At 41.9% G+C, this 18,598-nt stretch overlaps 1 protein-coding gene across 5 annotated transcripts in view; it reads left to right on the top strand.

The window, feature by feature from the left end:
- CFAP92 (cilia and flagella associated protein 92 (putative)) overlaps positions 1 to 18,598 on the top strand; it is a 127,101-nt gene that overhangs the window by 15,536 nt on the left and 92,967 nt on the right. For 3 of the 5 annotated variants that reach the window (XR_011647573.1, XR_011647576.1, XM_058288326.2), the window contains exons 6-9: positions 1,212 to 1,308; positions 2,457 to 2,581; positions 6,239 to 6,382; positions 11,321 to 11,505. Coding sequence is in view for 1 of the 5 variants with exons in the window: in XM_058288326.2 (XP_058144309.1) it covers positions 1,212 to 1,308; positions 2,457 to 2,581; positions 6,239 to 6,382; positions 11,321 to 11,505 (551 nt within the window). In the remaining 4 variants the exon portion in view is untranslated. The remainder of the gene's footprint in view (positions 1 to 1,211; positions 1,309 to 2,456; positions 2,582 to 6,238; positions 6,383 to 11,320; positions 11,506 to 18,598) is intronic. The other 2 variants (XR_011647574.1, XR_011647575.1) reach the window with 2 other exon arrangements.

Here is an 18,598-nt window from a genome sequence, read left to right as displayed (position 1 = left end):
AACTGTGGCAGAGGCAGGATGGGTTACACTGGTGCCGTGCACGTGCACTGCAGTCCTTCATAGGTAACAGCAACTGCCACTTTGCATCATGGCTCTCACTTTTTGTCTTTAATCCATTTTAACTTTTTTTTTTTTAAGATTTATTTCTTTATTTAATCCCTCCCCCCACAGTTGTCTGTTCTCTGTGTCTATTTGCTGCGTCTTGTTTCTTTGTCCCCTTCTGTTGTCGTCAGTGGCACGGTAAGTGTGGGTGGCGCCATTCCTGGGCAGGCTGCACATTCTTTAGCACTGGGCGGCTTTCCTTACGGGGCGCACTCCTTGCGCGTGGGGCTCCCCTACGTGGGGGACACCCCTGCGTGGCAGGGCACTCCTTGCACGCATCAGCGCTGCGCATGGGCCAGCTCCACACGGGTCAAGGAGGCCCGGGGTTTGAACCGCGGACCTCCCATGTGGTAGACGGATGCCCTAACCACTGGGCCAAGTCCGTTTCCTCCATTTTAACTTTTGCTTGTTTTAGGTTTACAAAAAAATTTTCTAACTCTAGAAGTTACATATATGTTTTACAAAATTCACTGAATGTAGAAAAATACAAAGAAGCAGGGAAAAGAATCTATAATTTGCCCCCATCAACAATCATTATAATATTTTGGTTATAATTCTGGCAGATTACATTGTTTTTGTTCTCATATTTTTTTTTCAGTGTAGATGAGATTATTCTATACATAATTTTATATTCTGAGATTTTTTAAATTAACATCATCACATACACTTTCCTATTTCCTGAAAAACTTTCCATAACCTTTATTTTTAGTGGCTACACAATATTTTATCTGCTCATGGTACTGAAATTTATTTCATTCCTTATAGTGGAATCTTAGGAGTATTTTAGGCATTCTTTAATATAAAAAGTTCTAAAGTAGACAATTTAATAGATAAAGACATTTTCCTTTTTTGTTTTTTTCTCCTCTCTGGGTATTATATAAGGATCTAGATGCTTCCTTTTGCCTCCATTTGTCCAAATAATCAGAACTAAGACTGTATGTTTATTCCTTCACTTATTTATTATTAACAAACCTTTTTGCTTAGTACCTACCTTGGAACAGGCCTTCTGCCTGGAGACTGTGTTACAGAAAGGGGTAAGCTGCCCTCATTTCTTAGTGAACTAATATGGACCAAAAAGTTTGGGAACATTTGCTAATAAATATTATCAGGTTCTCACCAAACAGAGCCTGAAAAGCCTGAAACTTCTCCCAAGAACAGCGAGGAAAATGAAAAGTCACTCAAAATGGATGATTTTTCCACAGTTTGGTAAGACTGGACCCACATTATTTTGGGGAGTGGGAATGGAACCCCCTCTTGTACTGGTCCTACAGACTTCCACCATGAGCCATGTATGGATAGCTCTAGTTAAGCTGGAATTCATGCAATCCAGGTGAAGCTCAGAGAATGGGGAAGGGAATGCTTGTTTTTTGAGCACATGTCCAGCAGGCACTATGCTTTCTGTATGCTTTATTTTATCTCATTTTAACCGCAGAATGATCACTCTGTGAGGTGGTATTGCTGTCTCCATATTCTACATGAGGTGACCAACTGGTTAAGTGATTTGCACAAAATCATTAAACCAGACTTCTTGGTAAAAGCCAGGACTCCCACCCCACTCCTGACTCCCATGTCTACATCTTTCCCTGCATGTCTACATCTTTTCCCTGCAGTTTTTCTAAGGGCCTCTGGTAGCCTGCAAAGGGTCTAGAAAAGGAGGTTCATTGGATGATGTGGGAATCAGAGGTAGAGTTGGAAGTTCAGCTGGTGGTTTTGGGGAATGGAATGGGAAGAAGCAAGAGAAAACATCATTTTTTAAAATCTTGATTTTTTTACTGTATTTGCATTAAGTTTATAGAGTGATTTGGGAAGAACTGATATTTTTACATTATTTCATTATCCCATCCATCAAATGATCATGGGATATATTTTCCCTTATTCAGCTCTTCCTTTATCCCCCTTAACAGAGTTCCCTTTTTTTTTCCTGCAGATATTCTGGATAATTCCTGAGAGTTAATGCATAGATATTTTTAGAGTTCTGATTGATTTTATTTAAAGTATCTTATTTTTCTTTATGTTTTCTAGTTGTTTATAATCTTGACATGGAAAGTGTGGTCTGCAGACCAATAGCATCAACATCTCTGGGAGAGGTAGTTAGAAATACAATCTCTCAAGCCCCGCCCTAGGCCTACTGAATCATAATCTGCATTTTACTTAACAAGGTCCCTGAGTGACTCATATACATTTTGAAATTTGAGAGACACATTGGGTTAGAGGAATGCAATATCAGGTGGTTTTTTGTTGTTGTTTATTTTTGTTTGTTTGTTTGTTTACATTTAGCCCAGGAAATAGATTCTTAGAGAGCTGGCCCCCGATTTTTTTCACCTTCATTTATTTTTCCTCTGTACATTTTCCAGGTGGAGTATTTCAAGAGGAACAAATATTTCTTTAGGAGGAGTAACCATGACAGACATCAAGGAATTAATTGAGAGGCCATCAGTTGGCAGCTTAACAAACATATTAGAAAAGCAAAGGTCTCAAAGTAAGTTAGGGTAAGATTTTGGAATCTTATAATGGCACTTGAAAGAAATATGACATAGGCACATTTCACATTCAGGATACTTCAAGATTCTTTGATATATAACCAAATGTTACTTAAAAGATTCTTTGATATGTGACCAAATGTTACTCAAAAGTAGGAGAGGTACTGTACACACTCATTTTATCCATCTCATTCCACCCATCCCTGCCTGCCATCTCTTCCATCTGTCTCCTCATCCATCCCATCATCCATCCATCTATCCATCCATCACTCACCCCTTCATCCCATGATCTACCCATCTATCCCATCTTATCTCATCTGCTGCAGCCTCCCTCACCAACCCATTTGTGCTTCCCTTCTGTGTTAGTTTTGTTGGGCTGCTGCAACAAAGCAGTGGCTTAGAAATAACAGAAACCCATTGCCCTCCAGTTCTGCAGCCTGTAAATCTGAAATTATGGTGTCAGCAGGGCCATGCTCCTTCTAAAACCTTGGCTCTTCCAGCTTCTGGTGTTTGCCAACAATCCTAGGTGTTTCTTGGCTTGCAGCTGTAGCATTCAGTCTCTGCCTTCGTCATTACTTGATGCTCTCTCCTCTGTTTGTCTCTGTGTCCAAATTTCCTCGTCTTGTAAGTACAGCAGTCATATTGGATTAGGGCCTACCCTAATGCTAGTTTAGCTTCCTCTTAACTAATCACATCTTCAAAGACCCTATTTCCAAATAAGGTCACATTTATAGAACTGGAAATTAGGCCTTGGACATGTCTTTTTTTGGGGGACACAATTCAGTCCCCCAGCGTCTTCCATCTGTCCCGCATCTATCACATCCATCCACTCCATCTCAACTTACCTATTTCCTTCATCCCCATGACCTCATCCATCCATTTCCTCCATCCCTCCCTTCTATTTTCCTTCCTTCCTTCTTTCTTTCCCTCCTTCCATCCATTCTTCCTTCCAACCACCCATTCATCCTTTCATCATCCATCCTTCCATCCATCAATCCTTCCTTTCTTCATCCCATCCCATCCCATCCTATCCCATCCCACTCCACCAGTATTTTCAGATTCTTGATCCATGGTATTGTATATATAGGGAACATGAAAAATCTCTAATGTCTCCTGGGGACTTTCAAATAAATAATTATAATCCTCTTGATAGATACTGTGCTAGATGTTAAGTACATGGTATGTTTTGGAAGCCCACAAGTGTGTGGGGTATGGAAAGACTCTCTTTGCAAGGTAAGAGGCTAGTTGCCAGGTGGAATGAGGCAATGGCCTCCCCAGCAGTGGCAACTACGCAAGCAGAAGCATGTAGTCTCAGTTACAAACTGACAAGAGACAAAAATTCACAGAGGCCGCTGAATCTACCTCCTCATTCTCAGCCCAGATCTATCTCCCGACTAGTTTTTCAGCAAGCAGTTTGGGTGTCCATTATTGAGACAGGAAATTCTAGAGCCAGTGTGCTTGCTGCCTCCCTGGGACGGCCCGTGTTATGGTCACCAAGCTGTAACATTACTGATCATTACCTTAACTTTCCATTGATTAATCTGCTTTTCCTAACACTGACCTGGTTGTAGTTCAACAACTCACTGCCTGAGTCAGACTCTGAGCACTGGCGACACAGTTGACTAAAATAAGTTCCTCTTTTTAAGGCCCTTAAAGGCTAGCCCACATTTTCGTATCTGCACACCTCTCAACTCTCTCTGAAATATCTCTTCTCCAGATTAAAAGTCTTCCTCCTTTTTAAAATGTTCTTTAAACATTTTGCGAGTTTTCCAAACCATTCTTTTTATTTTGGAATATTTTAAACATGGGAAAGTACACAGAAAAATATGACAATGACATCCCTATGATTCAGATATATGGGTATTAATATTTTGCCATATTTCCTTTGTTTCTCTTTTCTTCTTTTTTTTTTTTTAAGAAATAAACGTTACTGGTACAGTTTAAGTCCACTTTGCATCCTGTCCATTGGAGAAGATCCCCTGCCTTAAAACGTGGAAATTATCCATCTTCCCTCCTCCCCATTCTCTCTCATATATTCACACATGGTGTTGATTTTTATTTTTTAAGAGCTACATATGAATTATATACTTAAAATGATTAAAATGGGAAGTTTTGGGTTATATGTCACCATGATAATTTTTTTTTAATCACAGAAATGATTTCATACTTCCCCTGTCTTTCTACAACGAGCTCCTGACACTCAACTTTATATCTGAGATTCATTCCTAAGTTCGGCTCCTTCATCCTAACTTGTGTAGGATACCCCATGACAGGGACCTGCCGTTCTTCTTCCATCTTGAGTTGCTTCCAGTTTTTCACTCTCACCAGGAGTGCTACGGCGAGATGTGTCTCCATGTGCACATTTGCCAAGTGGAATTGCTGGGACGGCGGATATGTGTCCTGATACCACCCCTAGGTGCTGCAGTGTCCTCTCCAAGTCGCACTGACTCACAGCAGCGCCTGGAGTTCCTCTTTTTCCCACATGATCTCCATGCCTGAATGGTCAGATGTTTAATTCCTGATTCCTAATGAGCCAAGTAGCATTTCATTTGCTTATTTCTTCTTATGTGACTTGCCTATTTGTATTTCTTTGCTTATTTTTCTGTTGGGTTATGTATTTTTTCTTATTGAAGTATGGGCTTTGATGTCTTCTGGATAATTGTGACTTGGTGGCGTGCATCACCAATACCGCAGACTGGGGTCAATAACTTTCTACTTTATATACAGGGTCTTGTTCTGTACGAAAGTTATTTGTTTTAACTATTCCTTCCTAGTCTGTACTTTTGGTAATGTTTAAGAAATCCTTCCTCTCTAGATGTCAGTATAGTTTCCTAGGTATTCTAATGATTTTGAAGATTTTTTCCACCTTTATTCTGCAATTAGTTTTGTATCTGTGTGGTCGCCTAATCATTGCATGTGTTTCCAAATGGATAGTCAATATAATTTACCGACTGGACCGTCCTTTACCACTGATCTGAAATGCCACTTCTGCCATATATTCTATTCCCCTCTTTGTGTGGCTCTGTTTCTGGGCTTTCTAGTTTTTCCCCATTAGTCTTTATGTCACTGAACCAAGAGCTCATGGTTTTAATTACTACAGGATTATAAGTCTTATGGTCTCCCTTCTCTTTCTGATATGAGTCTGGTACCAAAACAAGCATTTTCTGTACCTTGGCTCATCCTTTTCACCACCCTAGACAGCAGGTGCTATCCCTTTCCTCCATGCATTCAACAGACAAGGTAACAGGCTCAGAGTGGCTAAGGTGCTTTCCCAAGGCTACACAGCAGGAGAGCAAAGCTGGTTTTCAACTCCAAAGCCCAAACCTTAACTACACACTGTGGCTTCAGGACAGACTCAAGGGGAACTTTCAGTCCATGGCCATGTTGCCTTCCTCATGACCACCTTACTTGCCTGCGGCCCACACTCTTGGGTATTAGCAGGTGGGAAATCAGGACGCCCGCCCTCTGTTCCTGCATATAACCCACAGCTGGCCTGATCTCAACCTTTAGGGCACCTCTTCGGGTTGCTGGGAAGGGGCAGCAGCACAAAGAAGGCTCCCTGCCTGCCAGGAGCTTCCTGGCCCTCCTAACTGCTGCAGCATAATGACTGGGAAATGGGTCCCTCTTCAGTGTGTTTCCTTCCTTTGATTTCACAGGCAGAGGGAGAGATTCCGAGATGAGGAGGAGAAGCAGGAGGAAGAAGAGATCTCGATTGCAAGAAGAAAGTGACTCCAAGCTGGGAAGCCTGGGCAAGCAGGGCATCTTCTCCATCCAGCTGGCCATCATGCCCCTCCTTGCCGGTAGCTACACCTGATGCCGACCGTTTCTGCTTGTCTGGTCACATGTGGCCAGAATGTCTGGGACACTCCCAGCAATTGTGCCTCTGCTCTGTGTCACCTCATTCCATCCTCACTACAACTTCAGGAAAGGGGAGGGTGGAGGCCACTGTCTCCATTTGACAGAGGAAGCACTGGTTAATAAATTGCCCCAAGGTCACACAGTTAACCAGTATGCAGGCAGGATTTGAACCCAGGTCTGTCTAATTCCAAAGTCCAGATAAACCTGTGAGAATAAGAAATGCCATAATTTGATTAGCTAAGTAAGATGCTGATTTTTATAAACATCTCACTATCAAAAACATCTAGTGAAGGGGCTGAGGAAAAGGAATTGGTTTTTACTGAACATCTATTAGGTTACATAATTTACTTCTCATGACAAATTCTGATCTTCCCTACAAACATGTGGTAGTGGCAGCAGTGTTAGCGTGTACATGTGTGTGTGATTTTCATTATCACCATTTTTTCAGAGAGGAAAGAAAAACTCAGGTTAAGTAGCTTGCCCAAGCTGACACAGCTCAGTGGCAAAACAGAAGTTTGATTCTTTTGTTTTATAGGATGTATTGTAATTTATAATCTAGGTGTTCTACATTTTGGTAAACAAATAGATATTTATTACATCCATATGCATTGATGGCAGGATATGTTTTGAGCAAAATTACATAACTTTTTTTTTTTTAAGTTAAAATGGAAAAAATCCTTTTTTTTCTTTTCAGAGAAAATAATTTCAAACCTATTTAGTTTTATTTTTGTGCCCATCAGGTTGAAAGTGTGCCCTCTTCTGGCTGTTCTGCAGAGACAAAGGTTTCATCTTTTTTGAAAGGGAAACAAACTTTTTTTTTTTTAAACAGTGGTGGGCAAAACCCCATACAGCCAAAGTGTCAAGTTCAGTTCCACAGGCGCTGGGAAACCCATGACCCTCACCAGCTCCTGGGCTAATGCCAATACATTTGGGGGAACCATTTAGTTTTCACTTTTAAATGAATCTTTGAAAGTCATTGTTCTCCTAACATTGATCCTGTCTGACTGTCTCAACTTTCCAGTAGCATCGGGGGCTCTTCTAGAGAAGTAACTATGCTTGGTGTGAGTTACTTTCCCCAGAGAATCTTGCCACGCACTTGCTGTGCCCTGGGAGCATCAGGCTTCCAGGACGGCTGTTGCGTGTTGTTGCTTGTCCTCCAGATGCCACTTCTAGTGGGATGGTCCTCTAGGTGGGTGGGCTCCGTGTAACCGCCCCTGCTGGGGACTCAGCCTGCCTGTGGTGACTGTTGCCACCAGGGTGAAGCCAAGAGGCGCCTTGCCTTGCCTTCCTTCTCTTTGACCCGTATTTCATGACCATGTCTCATGGTCATCAACACAAGAGCTTTAAGGACAGACTTTGAATCCTGGCATGGCCGCTTACCTGCAAGTTCCCTGCTTTCTCCAAGTCTCCCTCTGTAAAATGGGATGACAGTTCCCATCTCAGGGGGTGGTTGTAAGGATTACACGATACACTGCGTGTCACTCGCCCAGTGTAGAAATGTGCACATAGCAGGACTCAGAGAAGTGGATGGGTGGAGGGGGGCGGCTCTTTCTGCCACGGCATTGGGGTGGGCTGGGTGCAGGGCACTGGGCCTCCAGCAGAGAAAACAGAAAGAGAAACCTCTTCCCTTTCAGATTTCATAGTTCATTGTCACAAACCAAGATTGGCCTTAGCATATTGGGCCAACTTCATGTTTGATTTTTGCCATAAAATCATAGCACAAGGTCATTTATTCCAAAGCCAGAATGATTGTTTTTGGCAGTCACCTTCAATTCCAAACTAGGGCATAGATCTTGTATATGCCAGTGGTAAATATTGGTTGGCCAGTCATCCAGTGAGATTCTAGAAAGATTCTGTGTTCGGAGTGAATATTTGGTTTGAAATGAAATAGTATCATATTGCCAAGGGACAAAGATTGCTTTGGATCCTGGTACCAAACTTATTAGCCAAGGGACCTTGGATAATTACATAACATCTCTGAGTCTCAGTTTACCCCTCTGTAAATGATAGCAGCTGTACCAGAGTGTTTGAGGATTAAATAACATTAACATAAGGTTATTAATGCACAGAAAGTATCCATTCCCTCTCACCTTTTCCCTTACTCTGGACCAGCGGTTCTTTATTTGGGGTAGTTCTGCCCCTCCCTCGCCCCCAGGGGACATTTGGCAATGTGTGAAGACATTTCGGTGCAGGAGAAGAGGCTACTGCTATTAGTAGGTAGAGACCAGGGATGCGGCTAAACATCCTACCATGCATAGGAAGTATCCCACAACAAATAATTACCTGCTCAAAATTCTTTAGTGCCGAGGGTGGGAAACCTGCCCTGGAGTTGTGGCTGACTTCTCCCTAAATTTCTGAGTGATGATTTGAGCATACCTTTGTCCTGGGGATTTTCTTCTAACTTGGGCAGTCATTTATATGAAAGGGTTTACAAAATGATATAGATAGATGATAGATAGATAGATAGATAGATAGATAGATAGATAGATAGATAGATAGATAGATAGATAGATAGATAGGTGAGAGATAGATGATAATGTATAAAAGGTCATACTTGGTCATGGCATGTATTAGTCAGCTGAAGGGGTGCTGATGCAAAATACCAGACATCTGTTGGCTTTTATAAAGGGTATTTATTTGGGGTAGGAACCCACAGTTACCAGGCCATAAAGCATAAATTACTTCCCTCACCAAAGTCTGTTGCCTCTTGTTGGAGCAAGATGGCTGCCAACATCTGCCAGGGTTCAGGCTTCCTGGGCTCCTGTCTTCCCGGGGCTTGCTCCTCTCCGGGCTCAGCTGCTCTGCTCTCTCCACAAGCTCAGCTGTAGACCATCAGGCAAATGGCTCATCTCTCTTCCCGGGGCCTGTGCTGTGTCCAGTGGAGCCTCCTCTCCTTCACCTGTGGTTTCTCTGAGTGTCCACCCACCAAGAGGATGGGGACTCAACGTCCTACTGATATGGCCCAATCAAAGCCTCAATCATTATTTAATCAAGTAAAAGTAAAACCTCTGACTCCAATATAATCTAATATGCCCAGAGGAACAAACCAGTTTACAAACACAATCCAAAATCTTTTTATTTATTTATTTATTTGTTTGTTTATTTATTTGTTTATTTATTTATTTCTCTCCCCTCCCCCCACCCCAGTTGTCTGTTCTCTGTATCTATTTGCTGCATGTTCTTCTTTGTCCACTTCTGTTGTTGTCAGCGGCACGGGAATCTGTGTCTCTTTTAGTTGTGTCATCTTGTGCAGCTCTCCATGTGTGCAGCACCTTTCCTTGGCAGGCTGCACTTTCTTTCGTGCTGGGTGGTTCTCCTTACAGGGCACCCTCCTTGCACATGGGGCTCCCCTACACGGGGGACACCCCTGCGTGGCAGGGCACTCCTTGCGTGCATCAGCACTGTGCATGGGCCAGCTGCACATGGGTCAAGGAGGCCCAGGGTTTGAACCGCAGACTTCCCATGTGGTAGACGGATGCCCTAACCACTGGGCCAAGTCCGCTTCCCTATTTTTGGAATTCATAAACAATATCAAACTGCTACATGGCCTCAATGAATCAGCCTTGCTAAAGAGGCTAAAATGAGAGCAGGGAGAGTTGCCCCCAGGAAGTGCACACGGCCCCATGCTCACAACCTCGCCGGACAGCTATGGGCCACCTGGAGCATGGCTTGTTTTGGAGTGACGACCCTTCCTTAGCATGAGTGACTTGGCGTGTAGGTGCCTTAGAGATGTATTTAGAAGGGTTCTGAGAAGAATAGAACAGAGACTCTTGAGCACGTACTATATGCTGGGACTAGATCCCTAGCATCTCACATATGTAATCTCACCTAATCCCTTTTACCCTAAGAAAAGTGGTTTCTGTCTCCATTTTGCAGATGAGGAAATTGAGCCTAAAGAGACTTTAACCTGTTTTAGGTCACATGTCTATTTAAGAGGTAGAGCTGGGGTTTGAACTCTCTGCCTCCAAAACTTCAGCTTTTTTTTGGTCTACACCCATATTTCTCCCACTAGTGAAATACATGAACCCCTTCATAATAAAACTCTTCTCATAGTTACCTATGTGCCCTGCAGCAGCTCAATTCATCCACCCTTTTCTCTGGTTGTAGTATTGCCAAACCATCATAGCACAAGGCACCCCGCCAGTTGACTTGTATTTGGCACAGAGGTAACAGTTTTAATGTTCTACATCAATATCTATACTTTTCTCGTTAAACCACAGCCACTGAAGTGACACCACTGGGTACCCAACATAGACACTGGCATTGTTCTTGACGATGTTCTATTCTAAAATAATTGTCTAGAGCAACACTATCCAATAGAACTTTCCAGAATGATGGAAAATTTCAATATCTGAGTTGTCCAATACAGTAGTTCATAGCCACACACAGGTGCTGAACATTTGAAATGTGGTTAGCATAACAAAGGCATTGCATTTTAAATTTTATTTAATCTGAATTAATTTAAATTTGAGTAGCTACCAAATGGCCAATAGCTACTGTATTGGACAGCGCAGGTCTAGAATAGTGGTTCTAAAATCACCTGGATGCTTATAAAAATCATAGTGCCCAAGCCACACCCTAAACCAATTAAATCAACTCTCGGGTGAGTGCCCTCAAACATGCGTACTTCTTAGAGTATACTAAGTGATTTAAGAAATGCTTAAATTAAAAATTAAATCCCAACACATATGTTCTCCTAGAGAACATATGGGACTTCTGTGTGAGAAACGTTGGCATATAGCAGAATGCCTGTAGATCATTCTCAATTCCTTTTTTTTCCCCCAGATTTTGTCTTTTAGTTGTAATTTTATCTCAGGTTGCTCTATACCTCTGTACTTGTAGTGCGTAAAAGTCTCATGCTACATGTATTTCTCTCCCAGGATGTCAAAGTGTTGTGAATCATGGCAGTGAGAGGTCCGCCAACATTTTAGATTGTTTTGTGACTTTAAAAACAGAAGGGCCCATCATGAATGAGGAGCAAAAGCAGGACTTAAACCCCCTGACCATCAGGATCAAGTGTGCCTCCTGCCTTCCATCACAGCCTGTGCCTTTTCACGAACTAGAGGTAAGAAAGAGCCAGAGCAACTGATTACCACCTCCTCTTCCCAGCCAATTGCCCAGCGCATCACTGCTCATCCTCCCAACAGCCCTAGGTGAAAGGTATGACTCTCTTCCTCATTTTACCACTTAAGATCTCAGAGAAGATATGAAAGAGATTCAATTCCCAGGATTAGGAGCTACCAAGCCTGAGGGCTCTCCACTACACCCACAACTGCTTTTCAAGTGGAAGCAGCCATCTTTCCTTCAGAGAGAACAGCCAGGCTTCCTTGTTACAGCAGCAGCACTCACCTAGAACTGACCAGGTTCAGTACTGCTGGTTATGCTGGAGGTTCTCTTATCCCTATCCTGCTTGAATCCCTGTCTCCTAGATTCCATGTCTGCCTCTTGCTTTGCCTACTCTCTGGTTTTGCTTGAGTACGTTCTATAGTAGTTTCTTGGGGGAAAGTCTATGGTAGATAGTTTTTTTAGAGATCTCAAATGTTTGAAAATATCTTTATTCTACTGTTATATTTGATTGATATTTGTCAGGGTATAGAATTTTAGGGGTTAAAAAGTCATTTTCATTCTGACTTTGGAAGTCACTGTTCCATTGTCTTCTCATGTTCTGTGTTGCTATAGAGAAGCCCAAAGCATTCTCATTCCCAAATCTTTGTTCTGACCTGTTTCTTCCCTCTCTCAAAGCTTGAAGAATCTTCTTTGTCTTCTGTGTTCTTAGACTACTTAATGATGTGCCTTGGGATGAATATATATATACACACATATACATATATTATATTGTGAAATCATTATAGATTCACAAGAAATTACAAGATAGTACAGAGAGGTCCCAGATACCTGCTCACCCAGTTTTCCCTAGTAGTTACATCTTACACAACTATAGAAAAATATCAAAACCAGGAAATTGATTTTGACACAATGTGTGTGTAGTATATACCATTTTATCACTTGTGTAAATTCATGTAACTGTCACTGCAATCAAAATAAAGAAACTATTCGATCACCACAAAAATCTCCCTCTTGTTATCCCTTTATAGTAATATCCATTCCTGTCTTCCACCGTCACCAACTCCTAGTAGCTACTAATTTGTTCCAATTCTATAATTTTATCAATTTGAAAATGTTATATAAATGGAATCATAGCGTACTGACCTTTTGAGATTGGCTTTTTTTCACTCAGCATTATGCCGGTGCATCTTTATGTACTCTGCCAATTTCAGTCTTTTAACTGGCATTTATAGACCATTTATATTTTATAAAATTTTTATTGTGGTAACACATATACATATAACTTTTCTGTCTTAACTGCTTTCAAGTATACAATTCATTAGTATTAATTATATTCACAATGTTGTGCTATCAACATCCACTACCAAAATTTTTTAATAACCCCAAAGAGAAACTTTGTGCTCAGTAAGTAAAGCTCCCCATTTACTATCCCCACCTCTTGGCCCTGGTAACCTGTAATCTATTTCTGTCCTTATGAATTTGCATATCGAATTATTTCATATAAATGAAGTTATACAATATTTGTCCTTTTCTCTCTGGCTTATCACTCAACATGATGTCTGCAAAGTTGACCCTTGTTGTACCACATACCAGAACTTCATTCCTTTTTACAGCTAAAAAATATTCCATGGTGTGTATATACCACATTTTGTTCACCCATTCATTTGTTGATGGATGCTTAGGTTGCTACAACCTTTTGACTATCATGAATAATGCCGCTATGAACATGGGTGTACAAATACCTGTTGAAGTCCCCACTTCCAGTTCTTTTGGGTATATGCCTGGAAGTGAAATGCAGGTCACATGGTGACTTAACCTTCTGAGAAATCACTAAACTGGTTTTCACAACAGCTGCACCATTTTACATTACCACGAACAATGTATGAGGGTTCCTGTTTCTCTTCATCCTCACCCACTACTTGTTATTTTCTGTGTTTTGTTTGTTTGTTTTTAAAAACCCATCATAGTGGGTGTGAAGTGGTATGTCATTTGGGTTTGACTAGAATTTCCTTTTTGACTAATGATGAGGAGCACCTTTTCATGTGCTTACTGGTAATTTGTATGTCCTCTTTGGAGAATGTCTACTCGAATGTCTATTCCCAGTTGTTCTGGTTAGAACTTCCAGTGCAGTGTTGAGTAGAAGTGGTGAGAGCAGATATCCTTTTCTTGTTCCTGATTCTAGGGGGAAAGCTTTCAGCCTTTCACTATTGAGTATGATGTTAGCTATGAGTTTTCATATATATATTCTTTATCAGGTTGAGGAAGTTCCCTTCTATTCCTAGTTTTCTGAGTGTTTTTATTAAGAAAGGTGCTGGATTTTGTCACATGCCCTTTCAGCATCAATTGAAATGATCTTGTGGTTTTCTTCATTCTATTAATGTGCTGTATTACATTAGTTGATTTTCTTACATTAAACTACCCTTAAATTTCTGAGATAAATTTTACTTGGTTGTAGTGTATAATCCTTTTAATGTGCTTTTAGATTTGGTTTGCTAGTATTTTGTTGAGGTTTCTTACATCTATATTGTAGCAGTTTGATATTGTCTATGAATTCCAAAAATAGATATTGTATTATGTTTGCAAACTGGTCTATCCGAGGTTTCACTTTTACTTGATTAAATTATGATTAGTGCTCTGATTGGGCCACGTCAGTAAGGTGTGAGTCCTGGCCTCTTGGTGGGTGGGGACTCACAGAGAAAAGACATGGCAAAGGACAGAGTTGGGAGTTTTGAACTAGAGCCCCAGGAAGTAAACACACAGGAGAAGAACACAGAGGAGCAGAGATGGCTCCAAAGACACAGCAGAGGCCCCAGGAAAAGAGAGAGAGCCTGAGAGTCTACTGCTGACCTTGTGGACAGAACAGAGCAGCTGAGCCTGCACAGGAACAAGCCCCAGGAGAGAAATGAGACTTAACCCAGCCTATAACCAATATTGGAAGAAGTCGGGGCCATAGCACCTTAAGAGGAAGAGGAAGGCTGAACCCTTGCAGATTTCGGCAACCATCTTGCTTCAACACGTGCATCAGACTCTGGATGAGAAAGTACCTCTTATGGTACCTTGAGGTGGACTCTTTATGGCCTGGTAACTGTAAGCTTCTACTCAAAATAAATACCCTTTTATAAAAGCCAACAGATTTCTAGCATTTTGCATCAGCACCCCTTTGGCTGCCTACGACATATATTCATAAGGGATCTTGGTCCATAATTTTCTTTTCTTATAATAGTTTTATCTGGCTTTGGTATTAAGGTGATACTGTCCTCATAGAATGAGTTGGGAGTGTTCCTTCTTCCTCTTCTGTTGTTTGCAAAATTTCTAGAAGGATTAGTGTTAATTCTTCTTGAATATTTGATAAAATTCATCAGTGAAGTCATCTGGTCCTGGACTTTTCTTTGTTTTTTTAAAAGATTTATTTATTTATTTTTCCCCTTCCCCTCTTCCCACTCTGCTGTTTTTGCTGTTTGTGTTGTTTTCTCTTCTCATTTTCTCTCCTCTGGGATTCACCAGGACTCGATCCTGGAGACTCCTGATGTGGAGAGAGGTTCCCTGTCAATTGTGCCACCTCAGTGCCTGGTTTCTGCTGTGCTTCACCTTGACTCTCCCCTTGTCTCTCTTTTGTTGCATCATCATCTTGCTGCATGACTCACTTGCGCAGGCACTGGCTCACCACGCAGGCACTTGCGTGGGCACTGGCTCACTGTGTGGGCACTTGCACTCACCACATGGGCACTGGCGCTCACAGACTCACCAGTGGGCACTCGCGCGGCACTGGCTCGCTGTGCAGGCACACTTTCTCTTCTTCTTTTTCACCAGAAGGCCCCAAGGATTGAACTCAGATCCTCCCATATGGTAGGTGGAAGCTCTATTCATTTGAGCTACATCTACTTCCCTGGACTTTTTCTCTTTTTTGGAAGGTTTCTGTTTACTTTTTCATTCTCTTTACTCATTATTGATCTGTTGAGATCTTCTATTTCTTTTCGTTTCAGTAATTTGTGTGTTTCTAGGAATTTGTCCATTTCATCTTGGTTCGCTACTTCATTGGTGTGTATTTGTTCATAGTATCCTCTTATCCTGTTTATTTATGTGGGGTCAGTAGTAATGCCTCCCTCTCATTTTCCCTTCTTTTCTTTTTTTTAAGGAGATACTGGGGATTAAACCCAGGACCTTGTACATGGCAAGCAGGCACTGAACTATTGACCTTACATCTGCTACCCCATCTCATTTCTGATTTTAGTTATTTATTTTCCTCTCTTTTTGTCAGTCTAACTATAGATTTGTCAATATTATTGATCTTTTCAAAGAATTACTTTTTTTTTAATTGACTTTGTAATAATATTACATTAAAAATATATATGTGAGGTCCCATTCAACCCCACCCCCCCACCCCCCCTCTCCCCCCCCCAACAACACTCGTTCCCATCATCATGACACATCCATTGGATTTGGTAAGTACATCTTTGGGCACCTCTGCACCTCATAGACAATGGTCCACATCATGGCCCATACTCTCCTCCATTCCATCCAGTGAGCCCTGTGAGGATCCACGATGTCCGGTGATCACCCCCGAGGCGCCATCCAGGGCAGCTCCACGTCCCAAATACGCCCCCACCTCTCATCTCTTCCTGCCCTTCCCCATACCCATCGTCCACCATGTCCACTTTTCCCAATCCAATGCCACCTCTTCTATGTGGACATTGGATTGGTTGTGTCCATTGCACCTCTATGTCGAGAGGAGGCTCAGATTCCACATGGATGTTGGCTGCCATCCTCCCATTTTCAGTTGTAATCACTCTAGGCTCCATGGTGTGGTGATTGTCCTTCTTCAACTCCATCTTAGCTGAGTGTGGTAAGTCCAATAAATCAGATTGTAGGTGCTGGAGTCTGTTGAGGCTCAGGACCTGGCTATCACATTATCAGTCCAGAGATTCAAATCCCCTAACTATATCTTAAACCCCAACGTTAACTGCACCTCCAGCAGATTAGTATGAAAGTCTTATGAAGGGAGATCCCATCTGAGTCCAGATTCATCACACATAAACACCATTTCCAGAGAGGGGCCATCTGCCCTGGTAGTAAACCCCATTGGCCATGACCATAACTCTCATGGGTCTTCAAAGAATTACTTTTGGTTTCATTGATTCTCTTAATTGTTTTTCTAAACTCTATATCATTTATCTCTGATCTAATCTTTGTTATTTCCTTCCTCTTGCTCACTTTGGGTTGAGTGTGCTAAAATGCCAGCATTTTAATTGTCCTGTGAGTCACGTCTATGTCTAAACCAGCTCTGATATGTCTGATATGCCAGACAGAGATGATTGTCCTAGTACAGCCTTCAGGCTGCCACCAAATATACACATAAGGGTTTTTCTGTTCCGTTTGGAACTGGGACCAGGGACACACGGGGAGTTCTGGCTGGTTCCACACTGAGCAAGGGTAAGACAGCAAAGGTGCCACAAGACTTTTCTACCTTTTTTAAATTGCCTTTGTCTTAATTCAGCACTTTCCCATTTACTTTAACTGTTTTCTGGAGCACCAAGAAAGATGAGTTAGCCAATTTTTGCTTGTTGTTCAAAAATTCTGTGGGAGGGCAGAACTCTGGAACATGGCACTTTGCTGTCTTGGTGATGTCACTCAACTTTTCTAGACCATTTCCATTTAATGTAATTATTGATATGTTAGGACTTAAGCCTGCCATTTTGTTTTTACTTTTTTGTTTGTTTGTTCCTCTATTTTTATTTTTATTTTTCCTGCCTTCCTGTGTGTTACTTGACTCCCATATATCCAACATCAAACCCTTTTCCCCCTTCCCCAGCAGTGATCTTCATATCTTCTAGTTCTTTGCTGAGACTTTCTATTTTTTCTTTCATTTGTTTCAAGCATGTTCATAATTGCTTATTGAGGCATTTTTATGATGGCTGCTTTTAAATCCTTGTCAGATAATTGCAAGATCTATGCCATCTCACTGTCAGCATCTGTTGATTGTCCCTTCTCATTCAAGTTTGAATTTCCCTGGTTCTTTTATGATGAGTCATTTCTTTATTACAGCTAGAACATTTGGGGTACTAGATTATGAGAGTCTATCTTTTTCAAATCTGCTTTTTTAGCAGGTCTACTCTGGCAGTGGAGGAAAGTAGACCCTGGGGGAAGGGTATTTCATTAATTCCAGGTTTAGTGGGCTTTTCAGGCTCCCCACTAGGCCTCTGATGACATGACCTTGGCAGGGAGGGCTGGGACACCTCCTGTTTCCCACATGGCCTTCACAGGCGACTAGGCCGGATTACCGCTGGGTGGAGGAGACAGTTCTGGCTTCTCAGTCAGCCTCCTCCAGTGCCTTTTTACTGCCGAGTGGGGGTGGAAGTCTGGAGTCCTCACCTGGCCTTTGCTGACACTGAGGGAGCGGAGCTTGTTACCTCTGGACAGGGACGAAAGTCCTGGCCCCCCGCTCAGTCTTTCCTGCTTCCACCCCAGTGAGGGCCACTTCACTATAGCTGGGCGAGTGCGGAAGCCAGCTCCCCCTGGACCTTTGCTTACAGGGGTGGGTGTGGGCCCATGTGGTTCCTTTTCTGTGGTGTTTGGCTGAGGTAGAACAGGTTCTTTTTGTCTGAAAGTTTTCAGGTTTGCTAGGTTGCCCCTTTTTTGATCTCTCACTGGAGAGGTCAGGCTGTTCTTGAGGATTTTTTGCCTGCTCTGTTGGCATTTCTGGGTTACCAGCTTCTTCAGCACCCTGTCCAGAAAATACGAGGCAAAAAAGAAACCTAGAGAACTAACCACTGTGTTGTTCCTTGGGTCCTGAATTTCCTAGCTTGTTTGCCTTCTCTCTATCTTTCAGAGTCTTCTTATGTTTGTTTTATATATAATTTAGTTTTTACCTTGTGTGAAAACACAGAAGTGTGTCTACTCCATTTTGACCCACAACAAGAGGTCTGTAGATATACTTTTAGCCATAAATCTGGAAGACTTGGTGAACCCTTTCAACCTGGAAACATGTCTTTCCATTCCAGGAAATTTTTTTGAATTGTTTCACTGAATATTTCCTTCTTTTTCTATCATGTTGGAACTTCTGTTATTTAGATGTTGACTTGGCCAGACTGTTC

This window comes from Dasypus novemcinctus, chromosome 26, assembly GCF_030445035.2.
Source record: "Dasypus novemcinctus isolate mDasNov1 chromosome 26, mDasNov1.1.hap2, whole genome shotgun sequence".
Lineage (NCBI taxonomy): Eukaryota > Metazoa > Chordata > Mammalia > Cingulata > Dasypodidae > Dasypus > Dasypus novemcinctus.
Note: the sequence above shows the minus strand (reverse complement) of the source record. Positions and strands in the feature narration are given on the sequence as shown.